This window comes from Macadamia integrifolia, chromosome 1 (assembly GCF_013358625.1).
Source record: "Macadamia integrifolia cultivar HAES 741 chromosome 1, SCU_Mint_v3, whole genome shotgun sequence".
Lineage (NCBI taxonomy): Eukaryota > Viridiplantae > Streptophyta > Magnoliopsida > Proteales > Proteaceae > Macadamia > Macadamia integrifolia.
The window spans coordinates 32,259,397-32,275,495 of record NC_056557.1 but is presented as its reverse complement, the minus strand read 5'-3'; the positions used below and the strand labels follow the sequence as shown (position 1 = coordinate 32,275,495).

General features: G+C 39.4%; 1 protein-coding gene and 1 long non-coding RNA gene across 2 annotated transcripts; one reads left to right on the top strand and one right to left on the bottom strand.

Annotated features, from left to right (window-relative positions):
* Positions 1–4,226: 4,226 nt before the first annotated feature.
* On the bottom strand, positions 4,227–5,613 carry LOC122086438. The gene is made up of 2 exons (XR_006142419.1): positions 5,475–5,613; positions 4,227–5,321 (listed from the first exon to the last, which is right to left on the bottom strand). It is a non-coding gene; the product is annotated as an uncharacterized LOC122086438 (long non-coding RNA).
* Positions 5,213–7,335, top strand: LOC122086430. Its single transcript, XM_042655233.1, has 2 exons — positions 5,213–6,794; positions 7,153–7,335. The coding sequence occupies exons 1-2, from the start codon at positions 5,213–5,215 to the stop codon at positions 7,191–7,193; spliced, it is 1,623 nt and encodes a 540-aa protein (XP_042511167.1). The 3' UTR covers positions 7,194–7,335.
* The last annotated feature ends 8,764 nt before the right edge of the window (positions 7,336–16,099 follow it).

Genomic DNA, 16,099 nt, shown 5'->3' with positions numbered 1-16,099 from the left:
TTCAGTTTAATGGTTCAACTCAAGGAAGAATAATCCATTCAATATTTAATTAATGCATGTAACATCAATAAAATTAAAACTAATATTACATCACTAACCATTAAACATAACTAGAGTGTCAACTCAACTACATTCTCAACCTTTAGGTCTGGAATGCACTAGTCGGCTCAAAAACTACAATGACTGTGGGAGCTCTTCAACTTCAAAAATTACTGCCACTTTTGGATGAATAGCAACTTCTAGGTTAAGGTTTGCCTAAAGTACACTTGCATTATGCTTATCTTTGATAATGTTGTCTTTGGGAAAGCATTACCTATGTCTTTGAAAATAAGACAAAACCTTTGCGTTGCAAACCTATTGTAGTAATCTTAGATTTTATCACTTTGGTGGGTTCCATCCATTCAACTGCAATAGCTTACAACTATATTTGGCAGCTTAAATTTGTGGGTTATTTAAACATGAACTAAATATCAATTTACATGTAAAAGAATAAGCATGTAACTATTAACAAAATAAATATTATAATGCTCAATTGTCAATTACTTCAAGAGTATCAATCAGAACTATATTCCTAACCTTTAGGTATGAAACATATTGGTCCACTCAAGTTTCTGTTATTGCTGCGAGACTTCTTCTAACATTCGAAAAGTACCGCCATCTTTGGATGGACAACATTTTTTAGGTTGAACATTAGTAACCTTGCTGTTTTTCACTTGTTTTAACTTTAACTTTTCTTTGATAATATCACCTTTGGGTAAACATTAGTAATCTTGCTACCAACCATTATTCTTTGTCTTTTCAAATAACGAAGACCTTTGATTTGTATTCTATTACAATAAGGTTGAACTTTACCACTTTGGTGGATTCCATCCAATCTTACTGCAATAGTCTACAAATTCATTCCGGCAGCTAAAAGTAGAATTGTTTAAGCATGAAAAAATATTTATAAATAAAATCATGAACTATCATTACCAAGAATAAACAAGTTCATATTTTGATATGCAAATAATGTATGAGTTGATTTTCTTTTATTTCTTCTAATTAATAGGAAAATTATGAAGAATTAATAAACGCTCATACTTGTAACTTATACAAAATAGATCATAAAATTTAATTAAAACTAGGCTCATAATATATCAAAACGAAGAGCACGAAAAACTAGACTCAACGCAAAAAACCAGGGTAAACAATTCTTCACCATTTGCCCGTACGAGTCATTTGAAGTTGCAGAAAAAAAATGGATCAAAATCAATATAGTTTACCCAAACCAACCGGTTTGGCCAAGTGGTCTAATCCGGTTCAAGCATATTAGTTCTGGGTAAAAAATTTGGGTCAAACTCGATTGTCTTCGGGTTAGGTATCTGGGTCAAAATTTGGGTCAAATGGCCAACTTTTGATCGAATCAAACAGGTTGGTCATGAGTTGACCCACTACACTTCCGGGTCAATTGGTTGGGTTTTCGAGTTGACCCTGCGATGACTCACCGCCTTTTTTTATTTTTATAAATTTTTTTTCTCTCTCCTCTGGTAGCTAGCTTTTGATAGCGTGTGCCGGTGCGTTCGGAGGTTTTTGGCGACTTGCGGCATGCTACCGCTATCGTCTTCTCGTTCTCTACGACTTTTGTGATAAAGTTTTTTGATCTGAGACCTTTAAGTGATGGTAAAATTATGATTTCCATGATTTGAGACTCAAACCCTATACAAAATCAATTTTCCTTTGATTTTTCTTGATTCTAACACTATAAGGCTTGACTCTGATACCAATTATTGGGGAACACTATAGTATTTAGAATACAAGAATCATAAAAGTTATTTAACCATATGTATAGTCCCTAAATCAATATTATTATTCCATTTATAGATCTTAAAATACATAACCATATAGATTTACCATATATATAATAATCAATGGGACATCCATGACATGAACCATAAATGAAAATAGAGAAGTACTTAGGTAAGTTTAGGAGCCCCATGTGCATAGATCATGAACCTCTGTTAACCACATTACTCCCATGAAGATGACAATGACGAACTACGCAAGTGGAGTCCTTCTACTGAGATCTTCTGCAGCCTCTTACTCTAGGGTTTCCTCTTTTTCTGTGCACTTGCTCTTGTGAAAAAGCCATTCTCCTAAAACTAATAAGGCATTAAAGTAATGGCTGCAGGGACCGTTAGTGTTCCATTTATAATAGAATCCCTAAAACCCTATTCCACTCTCACAATGAGAAGAACTAGGAGTTTCCTAATCAGAGTGGGTCTATAATTGCTTGGGCCCAATGGATCAATCGGTATCAGTTAAGCCCATATAAAAATCCTAACACCCACCACTTTAGCATTCCACCTCTGTGTTTGTTTGCCATAGGGGAGATTCTAGAGAATGAAAAAGCAGAGGGAGGGGGAGAAACAGAGAGAGGTCTGCACTATGGTTGGGAACTGAATGTCTTCTTCTTCGACCTTCTCTCTTTTTTCTTTTTTTTTTTCCAATCTTGTAGATCATCATCATCTTCTTCTTCTCTTCTATCTTCCCTTTTTTTTTTTTTTTCTAATCTTGCAGACCTCCCATCTTCCTTTTTTTTTTTTTTTCTTTTTAATCTCACGTAACCGGAACCAAGATCGGTGGTTCCACCATCGATACCTCTAATTGGAGGCACTCAGCTGTAGATCTTCTGAAGTACGCAAACCCATTTAACATCAGGATCGCTCACCTTGTGAACATCGTCAGGGTTCTCGTGCGCTCATGCTCTGCTTCTTCTGGTTCTCTCTCTCTCTCTCTCTCTCTCTCATTTCTGGATTCAGACCTCCATCTTCTTCTTCTTCTTCGATCTTCCAGCCCCCCTTTTTTTTTCCTAATCTTGCAGTCCATGCCGCAAGGGGCCAGAGGCCTACAGGTAGAGAGATTGATCACGAGCAGCCTACAACTTTGGCTGCCTTAACTCACCTATCAATCTCCATCTTCTTCTTCTTCTTTGACTTCCATTTTTTTTTTTTTTTTTTAAATCTTGTTGTACCCTGCTAATCTGAAGTAATTCATCTTGAATCCACCGAGCAGAGGAGATGTGGTGGAGGAGCTTCAAGCATGGCAAGGCGGGGTGGTGCGATGTGCAGTGGTGTTCTCGTGCCATCTCCCAACTGGTTTCCTTCGAGTTTACCAGCAAAGTCCCACCAAATCGGCTGGACTTTGCAAAGAGGTGAGGTGGGAGAAATTGCCAATCACATCAGCCGACAAGATTTGCACAGTTTTTTTTATTGTCTGATCAAACTCCCACCCCCTGATAGCCAAACACCCTTAAATCTCATGGGGTGGAATAGTTCATACAACTATCCCACCCCTTGAATCCCACTCCATGAAAGCTCCATCAAACAAAGGGGGCCTTTAGATTCTCTCGTGCAAGTAACTAGTGGCAAATGGCTTCTTTCAGAGTTCAGAAGTTTGAAGGAAAATGCCTTAAATGTTGCATCCACCATTGGGTGTTTTACGGATTTGATAGCTTGGAACTGTTTCCGCTTTCTTAATGAATGCTCCTCCCATTGCAGAGTTTGGATCAAGATTTTGTACGGGAATCATTTTCGTATGGTGCCTGAAAATTGAGCAAATTTCAAGTGTGGATCAAGACGATCAAACACTGTATGATTACAAGTAGTTTTAGAACCTAATCCAATAAGAGGAACAAACACATGTTCAATACAGAGCGGGGCTGGGATTTTTAGTCCTGCAAGATGGGTCGGGCCTAGGATTTTCAGGCCCGAATGATGGGTCAGGGGCCTCAGGGCTCAGCCCTATTAATTTTGGTCCTTATCCTGTCCGACTGATTCACAACATGCGCAAAGAGAATAAATAATTAAGAGAAAATGATGTGCATATCGCGGTAGTACATCAGTACATGCCCTCCACAGATACCATGCATGTGGGCCCATGTATATGAAATGTGAGGCAGTCCTTTGTATCCATTAATTTGGCATGGGAGATACCCATACTTGCAAACAGCGTATGTCCCTCTCCCATTAATTAAGACACAATGTTTAGTTTTATTTTTATGAATAAATAGGTATATTAAACTCAAAGGGGAGAACAAAAATACAAGAAATAAAGATTGTGACCAATAGGCACTAAGCCCCAAACAGTCGAGAGAGAAAAACAATAGGAATAAAACATCAGACTTTCAAACTAATAAAACATCAGGCTTTCAAACTTGGATCGACCTAAGGAATGATAGAGAATCAAAACTAGATCAACTCAATAACGAGTAATTTTTTTGATAAAAAAAAAAAAGAGTAATAACGAGTTTGTTCTTCAATTTTTCTTACGGGCATCAGATTTTCTGATCGCTGCACAAAGAAAATAAGGCACAAACCTAATATGGTGACTCTTCCTCCTACACTAAGTATATAGACTTTATGACTTTCAATAAACTTTCTTCTCTTTTGCTTTAATTACTCTAGATTGTCAATATGTTGGATTATTTCCTCAATATGTTTCAACTCTAAATCTTTTACTTGAAAGAGACCAACTGAGGGGTGGAGAGCAGAGAGCACCGACAACAGCCGATCTCGGGCACCGACAATAGCCGATCGGGAAACTCAGGCGTCGATAGCTGCAATAGCAGGTCGTCGCCTCGTCGGAACTGGGGCATCGAGTGAAGTCGCAGATCCGAGCAGATCCGGTTTCGGATCTCAGGACGATTTTGGAAGAAGAGAGAGAGAACCCTGCCGTCGAGTCGTCGGCACAATCTGATCCTTGAGAGAGGAGAGAGAGAGAGAGAACTCTGCCGTCGAGTCGTCGGAACTCTGCCGTCGAGTCGTCGACAGTAGCAGTAGCAGTTGTCTTCTACTGAGGCTTTAGAACCGAAACGAAGCGAGAGAGAGAGAGAGAGAGAGGCAGTCTTCTTCTTCCTCTTCTTCTTCTTCCCTCGTCGAAAGATGCAGTAGCATCGATAGCTGCAATAGCAGGTCGTCGCCTCGTCGGAGAAGCAGCAGATCCAAGCAGATCCGAGAGTTTCGGATCTCAGGACGACTTCAGATCTTGAGTTTCAGATCTTGAGTTTCGGATCTTGAGCAGACTTTGGTACTCTTGATTCTCACACACGCCCAGCACGCTTCCTCCCTTGGTTCGGTTTTTGCGCATCATCCATTTGCAGGAAGAAGAGGAAAGCAGATCCGAGTAGATCTGAATTTCTGAAAGCGTCCGAAGGATACAAGTGATCTATAGGACAATGGCGTTTTTGAAAGTGGTAGATGATGGTAGAGATATGGATCATGACCCAGGGGGAGGAAGACCGCCGGATAGGGGCAGGCAACTTCGCCTTACTGATTTCTGGAAACCTAAATTAAAGGATGCATCAGAAGCGGTTAGAGAAGAATCTGAGTTTCAAGCCAAAGAAGATCTGAATTCTAAGGTGGATGACAGCAGAAATCAGAAAGACAGAGGAGATGGTGTGAAGAAAACTTTTTCTACTGTTGTGGGTAAGGCTTTACCGGACGTGGAGCAGTTGCCGGATCCAATACATGCTGGGGCGCACACTAAGATTATCATCCCGCAGGAGGCATATGAGGAGAGGCTGGAAAAATTCAAGTTTGCTTTGATAGGTAGGGCAAACTTCAAATTTATGTCTATGAATGATATTCGTAAAGCTGCAGGAGAGGGGTGGAATTTGAAGGGGAGAATTTCTTTGTCTCCTATGGGGAAAGGCTTCATTTTATTCCAGTTTGAGCTGGAAGGAGATATGTCTGCCATTTGGAGAAGGAACCTAATCAAGGTTAGAGGACAATTGATTCGATTCCAACGCTGGAAACAAGATTTTGATGTGCATGCAGTGAACAACCCAACCAAACTGGTGTGGATCAGATTTCCAGGCCTTCCCCTGGAATATTGGCATGAGAAGATCTTGTTGACAATGGCTAAAGGGGCAGGTAGACCTGTGGCCCTGGACAGACGCACCAGATCGGCGGCAATGGGGAATTTTGCGCGTGTTCAGGTAGAAGTGATAATTGGGGAGAAAAGGGTGGAAGAGATTCAGGTGGAAAGAAAGCAACCAGGAACGGGGGAGATTTTTTGGTTTAAACAGTTAATCGTATATGAAGATGGGTTAGCTAAATGTGGTTTTTGCAAAAAAATCGGGCATACTTTGTTTCAATGCAAAGAGAAGAAGGAGGTGGATGCTCGAGACACTGGGGCGGCAACCATGGTGAATGAAGGTGGTGCAGGGCGGAGATCCAGCTCAGAGGGCGGTGGTTTGGGTGAAGGATTTGTTTCCAATTTGGGTAGAAATCTTACCCATATGAGACAGCCTCCTACCATATTAAGAACTCAGATTAGGGACAATAGTCCAACATCTAAGGAAGGTGTGCAGGGGCAGGGAGATATTGAAATAATTATTCCCTTAGAGAAGTCTACCAATATGGGAACAAATCACAATCGTATGGGTGCAGTTAACAGTATGGAGGGTAATGGATTGGTGTCTACATTCAATGAGGAATCTGGGTCGGTGGATGGAGCGGATATGGATCATATATCTGAACCAGGAGATGAGGCAGAGATTGATCAACGTAGGTGCAACTCTCCCATTTTAGAGGAGGATGAGGCTATCTATGGCAGGGAGGATCATATTGGTCCAGGTCAGCATGGTGAGATCGAAGAGGGTAGGGATGTGAGGTTCGAGCCTCAAATTGATAATCCAAAAACTCAGTTGCAGTACAAGGACGGGGCTATGATTGTGTATCATGAAGACGTGGTAGAAGTTGATAGAATGGCGAGCATCCTCGAGAGCAATATGGAGGGAAGAAGACAGCAAAAAGGTAAATCTTTCTCCCTTAATGAGCAGACTGCTCGAAAATCTGACAGATTGGCTCTCTTAAAAAAATGACTATGAAGATTTTATTTTGGAATATCAGAGGAATGAAGAAGAAGGCTGCTAGGTTGGCCTTAGGGAATATTGTTTCGATGAGTTCCCCAGAAATTATTTGCATAGCTGAACCTATGTTGGAGGTGCAGAAATTTCCAAAGAGGTTTTTCAATAATCTTGATTTTGAAGCGGATTTTATTCATAATGATAGGCAGGATAAGGTTCCAAATCTGTGGGTGGTTTGGAAAAGGAGTTTATCTAAGCCGCAAGGTGTCTCTTGCTCTGATCAACATATTACTTTACGTGTGCAGTGGCAGTCGAATATCTTCACTGTGTCTTTTATTCATGCTAATTGCTTCAGAGCAGCAAGGAGAGACTTGTGGAGTAATTTGGCGGCATCGAACCCGGGTCAAGGCATTCCCTGGCTGGTGACTGGAGACTTTAATGCTACTCTGTATGCTCATGAAAAAAGAGGTCCAGGATCTTTTAATATAGGCTCTGCTGCAGATTTTGGGGCATTGGTGGATAGCTGCTCCCTTATTCAGATTCCTTCACAGGGTCGAAAGTATACTTGGACTAATAATAGAAGAAGAGGTAATGTTGTGGCAGTTCTGGATAGAAGTTTCTGCACAGATGCTTGGATTTCAGAGTTTCAGGATTGCCACCAAAAGGTGCTATCTAATTGTGCATCAGACCATTCTCCCCTATTGGTGGTGTCAGAAGCATTGGCGAAGCCCTCTAATTGCCCTTTCAGGTTTCAGAGGTCTTGGATTGATCACGAAAATTTCCTAAAAATTGTGAAAGAATCCTGGGATGAATGGATGTCTGGATCGGCTCTCTATATTTTTAGTCAGAAAATTAAAAGATTGAAAATTGTGATTAAGGAGTGGGCTAGGGAAACTTTTCCCAATGTGAATTTGGAAAAGGAAGAGGCGCTAAAGGGGTTGGAAGAGATTCAAAAGGAGATAGAGGAGATTGGTATGAACGATCAAAATTTTGCTCGTGAAGCTGATGCAAAAACTAGGTACTTGAAGGCAATGGAGGGATATGAAAAATTTTGGGCTGAAAAAGCTCGGATTAGATGGAGAACTCAGGGAGATAGAAGCTCGAAATTCTTTCATATGGCTGTGAAGGTGAGAAGAATGAAAAATACCATTAGATACCTGAAAACTGATTCAGGTCAGATCATCAATGAGAAGATGCAGTTGGAGGATTTTATTAAGAGCTATTATGAAAATTTTTTAAAAAAATCGGCTACTGTTGACCACATGGAAATGATGGACTGCATTCCGAAGATTTTGACGGACATTGATAGATGGAGGATGGACGCGATGCCATCTAATGATGAGATTAAAAAAGCGGTTTGGGACCTTGATCCGGAAAGCTCTCCAGGCCCAGACGGTTTTCCTGGTATGTTCTATAAATCTTGCTGGGTTATAATTTCTAATGATGTTTGTAATGCTATTAGGGGCTTCTTCAGTAAAGGTCGAATGCCTTTTGGTCTTAATAGCAATTTTTTGGTGTTAATCCCGAAGATCGAAGGGGCAAATGCTTTAGATAAGTTTAGGCCTTTATGCATGGGCAATTTTTTTTGTAAAATTGTTTCTAAAATAATGGCTTTAAGACTTTCTGAGGTGATGCCTCGGCTCATTTCGGAGGAACAAGGAGCATTCCAGAAGGGAAAAATCATTCACTCCAATATTACACTTGCCTCTGAGTTATCTAATATGATGTTCTCTGCGTCCAGAGGGGGTGGCATGGGGGTGAAGATAGATATTCAGAAGGCTTACGATACAATTGACTGGGATTTTATTTTTCATGTATTGAGAAAGTTTGGGTTTTCAGAGACCTGGATTCGATGGGTCTACCAGATGCTGGTCTCTGCGAAGATCTCTGTAATTTTCAATGGTGGTCCGATTGGATATTTTGGAGCGGAGAGGGGTTTGAGACAAGGGGACCCTATTTCCCCAATGCTGTTCATTTTGGCTGAAGAGGTTCTCTGCAGAGGTTTGAATAAACTAGTGGAAGAAAATAAATTAAAGCCTATTAAGGGTCCTCGTGATGTGATGACGCCAGTTTACAGTTTGTTTGCTGACGATATATTCATCTTTGCTAATGCATCTATCAGATATGTTAGACATCTGAAGAAGTTTCTTAACATGTATCAAGAATTTTCTGGCCAATGTATCAATTTGGAGAAAAGTAAATTGTTTGTGGGCTCGATATCTTCTCAGAGAAAGAGGGCTATTGTAGAAGAATTGGGGATTTCCCTTTGTACATTTCCTACAAGATACCTGGGGGTGGAGATTTTTAAAGGTAGAGTTAAGAAAGATTTCGTGATGCCTATTATGGACAAAGTAAAAGGCCGGTTGGCTGGGTGGAAGGGCAAGATGTTATCCCTGGCAGGAAGAGTTGAATTAGTGAAATCGGTGATTATGAGTATGCCAGCTCATAGTTTTGCTGTGTATTGGTGGCCGTCGTCGCTAATTACAACTTTGGAGAGATGGATGCGCAATTTTGTCTGGTCAGGAGAGATTGATGCCACAAAAAAAATTGTTGTTAATTGGGATCAATGTTGTAAGCCGAAGGAGGAAGGGGGGTTAGGATTGAGAAGATTGAGAGATATGAATAAAGCTATGCTCTGTAAAACAGCATGGCGTATCAAGCATGAAAATTCCTTGGCCAGTAGATTCTTGAGAGCTAGATTCCTAAATAAACAGGGGTTACCGAAGGAAGGATATAGTGCTTCTTCAATATGGCCTGGCATTAGAAAAATTTGGAATTTTATTTCTTCAAAGGAGAGATGGGTAGTTGGTGATGGGCGCAATATAAAATTTTGGAAGGATAATTGGGTGGGAGGCTTTGCACTGGAAGAGTGTGTGGAAGATGTGGATAGATCGATGCTTGATGGAAAGGTGGACAGATTTATAGTCAATCATAGGTGGAACATACCTGTGGTAAATTCATGCTTCATGACAGATGTTTTTAATGCTGTTGTGCAAATTAAAATCCCAAGTTATGAATGTGTTGACAAATGTGTTTGGAGTCTTTCTTATGATGGGAATTTTAATTTGAAATCTGCGTGGGAGGATATTAGAGAAAAAAAGCCAACGGTTCCCTGGGCTTCGCTCATTTGGTGTAAGAAGCAACAACCGCGGGTCTCATCTCTTGCTTGGAGGGTGATCCATGGAAAGGTTCATACTGATGAAATGGTAAAAAAAAAAGCTGTGCCTCTTGCTTCCAGATGTGTCCTTTGTAAGGCAGCAGAAGAGACAATGCAACATCTATTTATAGAGTGCCCTTTTTCTAATGAAATCTGGAATGATTTATGTCACTGTTTTAACCTTAGATGGCGTGCTCAGGTCTCTATTTTGGAGCTCGCCCAATGGTGGAAAAGAAATAATAAAATTGTGAGCTGCAAGGAGGCGTGGACCATGGGTTTTGGTATTGTTATAGATCACTTGTGGAGGGAAAGAAATAATAGAGTCTATGAGGGTGTGGAGCGGATAACAAAATATACCTCACTTATGGTGATTGAAGAAATAAGAAGAAATGCTCCTATAGCAAAGGGAGTTAATTCCTTGGTAGACCTTGAGTGTTGCAAACGTCTGGGATTATCTATCCAAAAAGATAATCGTCGTCACATTTTGGAGGTTTATTGGTGCAAACCCCCCATTAATTGGATCAAATTAAATTTTGATGGGAGCTCTTTGGGAAATCCTGGGCACGCTGGAGCGGGAGGAATTTTTCGTGATCATCTTGGTAAAGTGATATGTTCATATAAAAAATATATGGGAGTGACAGGGGTACTTGAGGCTGAAGTAGAGGGGCTGATGGAGGGTTTGATGCGAGCCAAGGACATGGACATTCAACATTTGTGGATTGAGTCAGACTCGAGTGCTGTTGTGGTTTTAATTCAGCAAAGGAAGATTCCTTGGTTTGCTTTGCAAAGGTGGATATATCTCCAGCCTTACATGAGAAGAATTTCTTGGAAAATTTCTCACAATTACAGAGAGGGGAATTCAGTGGCAGATTTCTTGGCAAGAGATGCGGCTAAGAGTGGTATTTCAGGAGTTGATGTGATATTGCCTCCTCACATAGGGGATTTTCTTGCTAGAGATGCCGAGGGAAGACCAAATTATAGATTCCCTTAGAGTTTTCCCTTTCTCCTGCTGATGGCAATGCCGAAGGTGGGAGGATAGGGAGGCTATTGGTTCTTTCTTATTGTTGGATTGGTTGTTGGGTTGTAATCTACTTCTTTTATGTCTTCTTATGAAATAAAATTTTAGCGAAAAAAAAAAAAAGAAAGAGACCAACTGAGAAGGCTACTGCTAATCTTAAATATAAAAGAGTTACTTTTTCTCATCTGCCTCAATGCTTGCCAATACAGAATAGAACTTTTATTCACATTTGCAACACGAAACACATCATCAATCAATTGATCCAAGATAGCAATCACCGAATTCATATTATAGAGATCACAATATTCCAGACATTCATCTTGACTATAGAGAGGGGCTGGTGAGAGGGGATTTTTTTTTTAGCTTATCATTCTGAGCAAATAACAAATCTTAGCACTACTCCTTATAATTGTCCTCCATATCTTCAATAAGCCAAACCTCTAATTGGTTTACATGAGTTGTGAAAGGCAAATTTGATTGCTTATTGTTAGAAAAGGTGTGCTTGATAATGAATTAGAAGATTACTGTTCGGATGGGAAGTATTCCTAAGTTGCAGAAAACAAACTGTTGAAGTAGACCGGCATAAATGTTGAAGCCAATGAACCAAACAAGTTGAGTCGTATTTGAAGAAGGTACTCTCCGTAAGGTTTGAAATGTCTCCTATAATAGTACGATTGGGTATTCCTATGTTTTACCTTCAAGATAAAACAAACTCTCATCTCTATCTGATTGTATGCAAACTCTAATCCTTTGGGAGATAATGACTAGGCTCATTAAGTACAATTTTGTAACATTGTTTGTATGCAATGGTCAAAACAGAGAGAGAGAGAGAGAGAGAGAGAGAGAGAGAGAGAGAGAGAGAGAGAGAGAGAGAGAGAGAGAGAGAGAGAGAGAGTATATTGCCAAAACATATTCTATCCATGACACAATATAGTATGTATAGATATATGTATGTGAATGTATGGGTGGTACCCGTACACATACAGACCTGTCCATGTATGGACACTTATTTGTACATATGGGTGGATATGTACGTATAGACACCTATATGTATTTGAATTTAAAATTCAAATCTGGTACAAAAAGATAAAAATTTCTTAACTCACACCTGGCCGCGGTCTGGGTTGGCCCGGTGCACGCGCGATTCAGAAGTACCCCAGAAAACCCCCACACACATGAGAAGTGGGAGAATTCCTTTCCAAAGTGCTTGCACCCTTAAGTAACAAGTCTACATATATATGTGCCTATATTTCCACTCTTCTCAAACCAATGTGGGCTAAATTCCTTGGCATTTAGCACAAGACTTTGCCTTTTGCTTATGAGTTTTGAATTTTTCATTCAAAACTTTCCTCTAAAACTTTTGAGCTCAAAACCCAAAGGTTAATGCGAAAGTAAAAGGTAAAACTTAAACAAGGGGATATGTTGTAGTTTTAAAACTTTATTTTATATGGTAATTTACATTGCTACCCCCTAAAGAATTGACTGCTAGTATTATAGGAACACCCATGTTTAATATCAAATTACGTCCAAACCCCTGCCGTCAGTCTCTATTACTGAATATACCTCAACTACTAACATCAGCAACTCTTTTTTTTTTTTTTCTAAATGCCATTTTACCCTTAAAATGGTGATGTACCAAAATTACCGTCAATTAGTTGTAGTCCCCAAATCTACTAAACCAAATTTCGAACCCTAACGGCACACACCAGAGCCGTATCATGCTTGAAGTTCTCCAACGATAGAACTCTCCTTGCCTCCGCCTCTCTCGAGAAAACCCTAATTGTGTGGTCTACCCACACCCTAGCCCTTCAATCTCGCCTGATTGGCCATACGGAAGGCGTATTAGTCTCCATAATATATTTTTTTTCCTATTATTTTTATCATTGTTCAATCCAAAAGGCATAACTTGCAAACTGTTTATGAACTTGCTTTCTTTTCCTTCTTTCCATCGAGTAGGGTTTCAATGGCCTGAACATTGCTGCTCAGTGCTACCCATGTCAAGTTACTTCCACCAAAGACATCACAAACAGAAAGACTTCAATATTGATGTTTAAACTGTAGTACAACTTAATGAAAACTGATTTTTATCAGATAATTTCTCCAACCGACCATTGGCCAAGTTACTTTCAGCATACTATTGTAGATTATGCTTCTAATTCTCTAACTACAATGGAATCTGTTAGGCTTTTGATCGAATACCTTTTCATGGAAAATAGAGTCGGATAAAGGATCATAACCCATTTCAAGTCCTGCTTCTCATAGGGGTGGTGGTGAGGAATTTTTTTTTCAGAGAAAGAGGAGAAAATCCCAACCAGTTACCTTGAAGATATGGAGAAAATTGTGAACAGCTAAGCTAAGGTCAGTCCTGGCACAAATTTTAGCCAGATTCATCCCATTGACTGAAGAAAACGGAGACAGATTTAGGGATTGTGCTTGGGGGGTGGATGGAAGAGAGAGCACCTTCAGGGATGGATCTCACCTCAAACTTTTTCAATCCTTCATGTCCATATGTTCCTGAAGGAAATTGTAGAAGAACTTTGGATGGACATGTCCCAGAACTCCCGAGTTCTTTTCTTGCTTTCACCAAGGGTCACCACTTATAGACTTGGAAATCCCATTCTCTTATTCCTATCAAAATCATCCAGGTCTAATAAATGTAGGATTGAAAGGTTAAAGTGTCATTTCATAGCATCACTTAATAGAGACTGACGACCGGTGTCTGAATACAATTTTGTATTAAACAGGGGTGTTCCTATAATATTGATATTCTTTAAGGGATGACACTGTAAATTATCCTATTTTATAATATAAATACAACACGTATGCCCTACCAAAATACCTTCAACTGATTCACATGAGCTGACTTGACATCTCGGCCATTTCCCTCCTCATCATTAGATAATATCTCATCTTTTTTTTTTTCTTTCCCTTAAATCTTTGCCTACTTGAACCCGTCACATACACATCCAACAAGAACTTTGAGAACTATCCAACTAATATACGTACCAATCCCATCTTTATAGGAGCAAAACCTTTCACAATAGAAGAGTTCAAATTCTTCATGGCTTGCCTTTTTTCATGAGCCCTCTCGAAGTACCTCCAACGAATCTTCTATTATTTTAACTTAAACCATGATGATTGTCAAATCGTGTCTGCTGTAATTGCATTATCGCAAATAATCTTTTACTATGACTTAGGAAGTCACGCCTTTTTTAATTCCATTATGTCGATCAAAAACTAAAACAACCAACCCCTGGATCAAATGTGTTTGGACTTTGAAAGGGATTTCCACCTAACACTGGAGGATCCAGGCTCGGTATTGGCTTGTTTGTCTAATATATTAACGAAATATGTGACCTACTTGCCAAATAAACTATTCATTTTGTTGAACTCAAAGTAAACGGTTATCTAGGGTTATCTTGATATAAATTGTTACGTAACAAAATGGTTTTGGTTATCATACATGTTGTTCTTACATGAACAGTCAGAGGCGGCGATCACTCTAGGTAAAATTTCATCATCGAAATCTAGGGATTGCAATGGAGATCATTAAAGACACACACACAAACACACTCTCAATTGAAAAATACAGAAAAGAATAGGAAGAGAGAGAAAACTCTTGAGATTAAGTCAAATTAGGTCAAAAGCATTGCTTTGTTGTGGCCAAACCTTTTATTTATTAAGATTTGACTAGTTAAGGTTCCTAATTCTAGTGAGTCTATACGTGGACGATCCATGAATCGACCCAATTCGACTTAGTTCGATTAACACATTTAAAATGAAAAATATTATTGTCAGGGGAGTATAGTTTTTGAGCGTGTGCGAGGTTCAATGAGAGTGTGCGAAATAATATTCACAAAGAGTCATTTTTCCTTTCATCAGAGGTGGGTCAGTCATTTCATCATTATGTGTCTGATTGAAAGGCCACAGTACCTTACAAAAAACATTTTTCCAAGAACTTATTGAGATCGAACAAACAGCCGGCGGTCTTTCTTTATTCTGGTAGCAGTTGGCCTCTGTGTTTTTTTTTCCTCTGGAGTCATCATCTGTATTTGAATTGGCTGACTTACTACGAGCAGGCGAATAGCCTTCTCTTGTGTTCAAGAAGCGTTTTCGGAGTTCAAAGAATGGGAGGTGAGTTCCTAACTGTAATCTATTTTAATTAGCTCTTCTTAGTTATATGAAAATCCCTCCCATATATTATTTGTCATGTATTTTTAGCACAACTAAATCAAGAGCTGCCCTGCCGACCAAACAAAGTAAAGAGCTGTCTCTCTTTTGCTGTTTCATTGAGAAACTATTGCTTTGATCACTTCTAATAAGTGCTGATGTATGTGTTGATATTATCCTTTCCTAGTAGTTCGAGTTGGTAAGAAAGAACAATATTTGTGTATATATAAACAAGAGGGAAAAAGATAAAGACTAATACCTCATAATTAAGAGGTCATGAACGTTTTTTTTTAGGAGGGAGGGGGGGGGGGAGGGGGCTAGCTGAAACTTCATTTAAGTAGTAAGTAAATGTCTTCATTTAAGTAGTACGCAAAACATTTACAGGTTCAATTGCAATATGGTTCAGATTTGCATAACAAGCACTTTTGTTTGTTATTCGTTACGAATAGGGATAGTTTCGTTTACACTGCCTCGTTCATATAAACTGATTACTTTTTTTTTTTTTTGCTAAAAGGTCATTTTATTAAAATAGAATAAATGAAAACAAAGAGAAATACAACAGGGCAGGCCGATCCCACTAAACCCACTTGCAACCTCCACCTTCGGCTTGGCCATCAGCAGAGGGAACAAGCAAAGGGCTTAGCCAAATCGAAAACGGTGCCTGTCCAACGCATCAGAAGCTAACTCATCAACTATATGTCTCGGGAACTCCACTGAGAATTCTGAAGTACAAGATTTAGATGCTTTCCCTATATAAACTGATTACTTCACCAAAAGAAAAAGTTCATATAAACTTATTATACCAGTCCACTGAATTAGGAATATCAAATTTCAAAACCTAAGCCAATTAAATCTTTATATGGCCCAGTAATATACCCATGCAACCTCACATAGTCTCAAGATTTTA

Bases quoted from the DNA above. Each gene is read 5' to 3' on its own strand.
- LOC122086430 (XM_042655233.1), top strand. From the start codon at position 5,213: ATGGCGTTTTTGAAAGTGGTAGATGATGGTAGAGATATGGATCATGAC. The intron at 6,795-7,152 runs GTAAATCTTTCT...TTACGTGTGCAG, and splicing joins GGGAAGAAGACAGCAAAAAG to TGGCAGTCGAATATCTTCAC.